General features: G+C 39.1%; 1 protein-coding gene across 1 annotated transcript in view; it reads left to right on the top strand.

The window, feature by feature from the left end:
* LOC137985252 (spermatogenesis-associated protein 17-like) overlaps positions 1 to 5,189 on the top strand; it is an 18,745-nt gene extending 13,556 nt beyond the window's left edge. The window contains exons 11-12 of the mRNA XM_068832818.1: positions 1,400 to 1,460; positions 4,833 to 5,189. Of these exons, the coding sequence (XP_068688919.1) occupies positions 1,400 to 1,460; positions 4,833 to 4,892 (121 nt within the window). The 3' untranslated portion in view covers positions 4,893 to 5,189. The remainder of the gene's footprint in view (positions 1 to 1,399; positions 1,461 to 4,832) is intronic.
* The last annotated feature ends 2,311 nt before the right edge of the window (positions 5,190 to 7,500 follow it).

Below are 7,500 nucleotides of genomic sequence, written 5' to 3'. Positions count from 1 at the left end.
GGCGGACCGTGAAATCCAAAACTTACACTCAAAGTAAACAGCCTTTGGATAAAAATCAAAGCTCAAAATTTTGCCAGTTAAGTTTCAAGCAAACACACTTTCAAAATCTGAAGAAAAAAAAGGAAGTGATTTTTTGATCATAGTAGCACTTCAGTTCAGGACAAGTTCTAACCGCTAGTTGAATTTGTTCGTGGTAGTCCCTGGTTCGACATCTCAGCTGCACTTGTAAATAGCCAACGAGCTTGCTTCCGGCGACGACATAAATTGCAATAAACAAAATATTGAAACATCGCCTTTTCAGTTTTGACCTTTGGCTGTTCAAAGGCAAAGCACTTTTTCTGTCATGGAAGTAAACGAATGCGTGACTTGGCGTAGGTTAACGTCGAATTATAAAGCGCGTAAGAATCTATCCAATCAGAAAGGGATACAGAAATCCCTGTAAACTCTGAACAAGATTTTCGGAGCTTTTGCGCAGACTGACTATAGAGCGTTTTCACTCACGTGACTAGTAGCCATATTAGATTAATGAAACAAAAGAAAATAGAGTTCAATTCCCGGAGGATTAGTTTGGTACACCATCATGGCCGCCATTTCTTTGTTTTGGAACACGAACATGGCCGCTGTGACGTCATGTGAAAACGCTCTTTTCCGGTGGTTTAGTCTGTCTGCGACACAGGCTATTTCCCGCGGTGAGCAGTAGCAAGCTTTCGCCGTCAAGGTGTACCGGAACAGCCACAACAATGGAAAGATATCATGAGTCCCGGAGGGAAATGGATAAAATTGTTCTTGTCCAGCAAAGAGGTTTCAAGTGCAACCATGGGACTCGCTGTTACTTCGAGTGCAAGAAAGGTTCCCTGGCCTAAAAAGTAGCGTCGAACACAGCACCTCTCAATAATATGAACGGAAGTGGGCGGAAGTGGGCGGAAGTGGGCGGAGCAGTGACTCGGTAATTCGGGCCCATTCCACATCGGTCGTTTTCGTAGTATTTATGTATTGTATTGTACTTGTCAAATATGTGATGGTTATAGCCAACTCGGCGCTGCGCTATTTACCATCTCATATCCAACGCGCGCGAATAATTGATAAATACCATTTTTTGTGGCACTGTGTTTATAACTTCCGCAGGGTTATATTGACCGAATGCAAAAATGGCCGCCAACAAATTGTTCTTTTGTCTTTGTGTTAATTAGCCTAACTAGCCTCGTTTTACAGCTCAAATTCTTTCAATTTTACGCGTGTGAACGAGGCTAGTTAGGCTAATTAACACAAAGACAAAAGAATAATTTGTTGGCGGCCATTTTTTGCATTCGGTCAATAGAACCCACACACTGTTGACATCCCAAATTAAAGACATGCGTGTATGATACTAATGAAAGATGGGTTCGTATCTTTTTTCAAGCCTGCCGTATGGATCAAAGCATTTTAGAGAAGAAGGCGTTGGAAAACACGTATCCTCCGCGGTAAGTACAGTATTTTAATTACTGGTTGAAATCTCCGTTTTAGAGAAAATCTGCATGTGGTTATCTTTTTCCGTAAATATGTCGCTCGCAAATTTTGTGCAAACTGCTTTTGAGAGGACTTCATGCCACATTTTTTGTGTTAAAATTACGAATTACGCGCATTTCCTCGTTGCGTTTGCCTCACTGGCAACTGAGATGGCCTTATCGCGCACTTGTCGCTTGCTTTTTGCGTTAAAAACACGCGAGGGATTTTTCGCTTTCGCGCGTTTTGCCCATGTCGCAATTCTCATTCTCGTTCAGAACTCATTGGAGATATGCAGCAAAATTGGCGACGTTAACGAACGGCTGGCTTCAAAATGAAAGTATGCGATATCATGAGCTGTTCGCGGGGATTTCATCTCGTTGGTGTTGTACGGTTGGGGGCAAAGTTTCCTGTGGCTGAAATGGTAGGAACTCCTTTGATATAAAGATCATGACAGGATATCAGATTTTCCGTGAGAGAGACTTAGCGGCGCGTTTACGTGAAACGGATAACGAAAGGCCATTGCTTGTCGTAACAGCGTGAATGTTCTTTTATTCTCATTCTTCTCCCTCTTGTTAGTAATTCTCGATATTTCAGCAGCTAACAGGCAAGGAATCAGGTTAATTAACCACCCCTTTCATCCCGAAGATCGAAACGTTCATTCTCCTAACTAGTACCATATATTTCTCTGTTTGGTAGTCATGAGAATTTGGTGTTATATCAAGGTCACACCTCTTTAAGATGATAATTGTCTTCATTCTCAATACCTGTCTGACTGACGTTTCATTGAAATTGTTAGGAGAATTTACATGCTGATCACTTCTTGGAGTCAAAGGGTTAAATCTAAAACGCAAATTTCACCCTGGCGTTTGCCGTTTGTAGTAGACGCGTTGCTACGTCTCTCTGTTCTGTGATAACGTTTACGGAAAAAAGCCTTGAATTAGGTTATTTTCCGTTGTGCAGTACGGCAAAGAAATGTGCTTCAATGTAAAACAAGCAACACGACTCAGATTCAGTAGCGTTTCTCTTCATCAGTAAGCACTTACTGTGACTGGTCCCTAGGGGAACAGTGAGGGACGATTGAGGGTTGAAGGGAAACAAAACTCACTGTTTCCCGTGTTTGTTATCATACCCCACGACTGAAAATAAACCAAACTAAATACGAGTATAATCCTTACTAGTTTAAGGACGGTGCTTACTAATTCAAAGGTATTTTCGCGCCGTTTACTGAATATACGGGAAAAGCAGATCTGAACAAGTGTTATTGAAACCCAAAAACAAAATTGGGGGTAACCACGCAATTTTTGAAGATAATTAACAAACAATATTTGTGAAAAGCTTTAAAATACAAAGCAATGTATGGCATTCTTTTCCAAATTGAAGCTTAATTATCTCTGAAAAATGCATGGCTACCCCCAATTTTCTTTTTGGATACCAAGAGCACTTGCTAAGTTCTGCTTTTCCGCATAGTTTTGAACCGCGCAAAAATATCCCTGTATTAATAAGCACCACCCATAGGGAATCCGAGTATCTCGAGATGCGCAAAGCATATGCGCAATAACAATAGTAGGGACCATCCTTTATAAGTCAAATATCTCAAATACAAATTAACAATCACCTTCAATAATTACTCAACTTTTTGAAAATCGCAGTGGACGCGCTAACAAATTTGCCGCGCTTTCAAGACGCTGTCCTGATCACGTGCAAGTTTAAGGTTCAAACTGTTGTTTCACTGGGGAGTGAGTGAGTTTTGTTCGCCCTAGGAAGTTATACAGTTTGAGGCGCGTCACGTGATACGTTCTCGTCCAATAGAAAACTGCAGTTCAGTTATGAGGTATAACAATACCTTTTCTTCGAACTAAAGATACTAAGTACGGATTCAGTTAAGATCTACAACGGCAACGCCAACGAAAACGTCACTTCCAAATATAATTTTGCTCTTCGCAAGTCTTTCGCGATTTTTCCACCTCCTTCGCCTCGAATAATGTTAAGTGAAGTTTCCTCAAAATAAATTGGTTCGAGCGTTTTCAGATTAACAAATAGATTCCATGTTACCGTGCGTCTGCTCAGTAAATAGATCACAGATGACGTCAAAATGTGGTAAGAACAAAAAAGTGGCACACGAGGTGTCACTAATGCAAATAACGAATGCGTAACTTGTCAAGTAAGTTAACGTCGAATTACAAAGCGCTTAAGAATCTATCCAATCAGAAAAGGATACAGAAATCCCTGTTAACTCTGAACAAGATTTTCGGAGCCTTTGCGCAGACTGACTATAGAGCGTTTTCACTCACGTGACCAGCAGCCATATTGGATTACTGAAACAAAAGAAAGTAGTTGTAGAAAAATAGAGTTCAATTCCCGGAGGATTAGTTTGAAACACCATCATGGCCGCCATTTCTTTGTTTTGGAACATCAACATGGCTGCCGTGACGTCAAGTGAAAACGCTCTATTACTGAACAGACGCACGGCAACGTGGAATCTATTTGTTTTATATAGTAAAGAATTAAAATTTATTCGCATAAAAGCTGATGCTGACGTCAATCGTGCGTCTGTCCTCTATTAGATCATAGGCAAGAACCAATCAAAATGCGAGAATAACTTGGGGTATCATATAAGTAAAATTAGGCAATGAAAATTTTTTGTTGCGTGTTCACGTTGTCACAACCTCAAATTTGGGGATTTCACGTCGTTGCTTTGGAGAGTACCGCAAAAAGATGCGCTAAAATGCGTGCTGCACGTGCGCACGATCATTTTCCCTGTTTTAAATTAACCAATGATATTCTTCATCGACAAGTGAACGCGTTTGCTTATGTCGCTTGTGCTTTTTGGTTGCGTCGCGTCGCGTCGTTAGTGAAGATCATCTTTGCTGACGTCATACTTTTACATTTAAAATTTCGATTTTTTAAACCAAAGTTGCGTAAAAATGGTTTATCAAGCTCAATTTTTTAGGGAAAGTTAATTTTTACAGCGAACATAAGCTCAAAGTCATATTTTGAAGTGAGGTTTTCGTCGTCGTAGCCGTCGTTGATTTTTAAAACTTTCTAACAACGTGAAATTACCACATTTACGGTTTTGTCGACAACGGAAGCATACAAAAGTCTTCTTTCTTCTCTGCATGTACTTTAATTGCGTTCCTACCAATTAGGCTGTAGGTTACTTTGCCAACGCTTTACAACGCGAACAGGATGGGATAAACGCAAAACAAAAACGATTCCGCAAATATGTATTTTTGGGTGACGTATTCGTCGGCGTTGCTAAGGTTACCTGTCTATTCTAGCTCGCCTTTGTGTCACATGGGTTGTTAATTCCTCTTCTTTATGAAATACTTTGTTTACTCTTTCCACAGAGATTTCAAACAGTGGTTTCACCGATCCCCGTGTTCGAGCAGTTTGGAAAGACGTACTAACTATGTAAAATGAAAAACAATGTAATTATATGAAAATTAGAAAATGCAACTGCAAATTGCAATGGCTTTTTTGACAGACTGTGTTCTGTTCTTTGCTTCATTTAGAGCTTACTACGTTCTTGTCTTGTTCTTGCAAGGCTCCATTGTAAAAAAAGCCTAGAAACAGTTTTAAATTTAATGATACAGCTTTCTATTTGAAAGTGAAAAATTGAAAATAACTCCAAAACATAATGTAAACTCCTCCTGTAAATACGCAAAATTTTTTTGTAGATGTAAATAAAACATATATAGACTTCATTTTTCTGGCTTTTTGTTGATTTCAGTAATTAAGTAATGGTCCGGCTAAGAAGCAGGCAGCCCAGCGGCAAAAGTACTTAGAAGCTGCTGCTCCAATCGAGGCATCTGATTGGCTAATATCGGAAAATGTCGAAAAAAGATGAGAAAAAAATGAAAAAAAAGCCTTTTTTAGATTTCTTCTTCCCCATGCCCTTGATCTCTGTCTCTCGGCCAAATTTGGGCATTGTTCTATGCGCCATTCGCCAATCGGCAAATGGCGCATAGAATCTTGACGATATTTAGAAACATAGTTTTTGAAGGCATAATGATTTGTTCTACGAAACAGAATCTAATTTTTTAGACGGCAAGTCGATTACATTTTTCATTGAAATTCAAATTTCGCGCTTTTAGCTGCTTACACCAATGGGAACAGCCGAACTTAATTTGATTAAAAATGTTGGCACATTTTAACTAACCGACGCTATTGCCGCGGGCTATTGTTTTTCTGCCTGCTTCTTAGCCGGACCATTACTTAATAATCATAAAAATTAGAGTTTCTACGATTGTGATTGGTTCAAGAAACTCCTATTTTCCACTAATTCGCTTGCCAAGTTGTTATCGGACAGTTCAATAAGCCAATCACACTTAAAGTCGTAGTTTAAATCAACCAATCGCAACCTTAGTTTCAATCACCATAGTAACAGTGTACAGACTCCTAAAATGGGGCTTTCTTTCTTTCTTTCTTTCTTTCTTTCTTTCCTTTGAGAGCAACGTTAAACAATTTAAGCCTCCTTTGTCAGTCTTTTAATGCAAAATTTCGCGTTCTTTCGTAAAGTGGCTCTTCTTCTTTTCTCGGGAATTGTAATTTTTGTGATTAATTGGTAAGAGGACCTCGTGTCATCCAATTGGGTCATTAATCATAATCGTATGATTAAAGACCCAATTGGACACCACTCAGTCCTATTCGTCTTTGTCAGACGGCGGCCATATTGTCCCGGGAGACCAAAAAAGCTTTGTTTTACCACGCCAAGCCTCACCTCCATGGTTTCCACTTCGAGGCTTGGCGTGGTAAAACAAAGTTCTTTTGGTCTCCCGGGACAATATGGCCGCCGTGTGACAAGGACGAATTTCCAGTCCTAATGAGCGACATTGTTGTTTGTTTGTTTGTTTGTTTATTTATTTATACGAACAGCTTGACACTGATAAACTTGTGGTCCTAGAAAAATCAAATTTTGAATTTATTCAAGTGAAACAGATGTTAGTTTTTGATGAAAAAATAAAACCACTCGAAACAGAAAACCCAACAAACCACTGAAACTGCATACAGAGTGATCAAGGCCTAGGATTTGAACCCACGCGTGTCCGCAATTCCCAATGGATTTGGCTTTTGTCAATGATTGGCCGGAGAGTTCAGTCGAATGTGACGTATCCCTCCCAATCACCAAACGTCAAGCCGATCAGAAACTCGATTGAAAATTTCTCTTACTCGTTTATTAATTCAGTGAAAAGTTTCTAAGGTTTCACGGCGAAATTAGACCTTTCTTTTTAATTAATTCCAAGACGCAACGAAGAGAAAGATGGAGGGGGAAATTTACATATTTTGGAACAATTTTACTTCCGTCAATTTTTCAGACTACAACTAGAACCCGAACAATTGATTGAAATTTTTTTTAAACAGGATTACCGGAATATGTAAATTTTAGAAAGCGAGTGTTACTGAAAAACGTTTTAATCAATGCCCTTCTTTTATCGCAGACGTTGAAAATAACCAATACAAAATTTCCAATAGCAAATTTAGGGTAAAATAATATACTTTAGTCACTTGAGGCAAATCAAATATTTGCTTGAAAAATCGCAAGGAAAAGAAATATTAAAAAATATCAGTGTTTAGTTATTTTTGTTGCGAGATTTAAATTTTTCCCTGGCATTTTAAAAGTGGATGTTAATAGACTGCTCGTATTTCATGTACGTTTCAATATTGCAAAAATAGAGTTTTCATTGGTTGAGAATTTTACTTAAAAGCCACCGCGATGAAAAAGTGCCGACTGCTTTCCAGTGGACAAAAACATCGGCAATGAAAAAAGGAGCAATTCTCTGGTCTCCTTTAGTGCAATAAAGAACCCAAGTTGATCGGCGACGTCATTGCAACTCAAAAGGCAGTTTCCGGAAAGACTGAAAGGAATTATCAGTGTTTTGAAATATCTAAATTTACTTTCATCACTTTTTCAATGGTCCATTATATTTGTTCTCAAGTTTTTCACAAGAAAAAGAAAGACACCTTTCGCGGTGCACCTGCCACCGTCCGAATCCATGTCAGTTGCTTGGCAAGTTA

Source organism: Montipora foliosa, chromosome 14, assembly GCF_036669935.1.
Source record: "Montipora foliosa isolate CH-2021 chromosome 14, ASM3666993v2, whole genome shotgun sequence".
Taxonomy (NCBI): domain Eukaryota; kingdom Metazoa; phylum Cnidaria; class Anthozoa; order Scleractinia; family Acroporidae; genus Montipora; species Montipora foliosa.
This window is presented reverse-complemented; position numbering and strand designations above follow the sequence as displayed.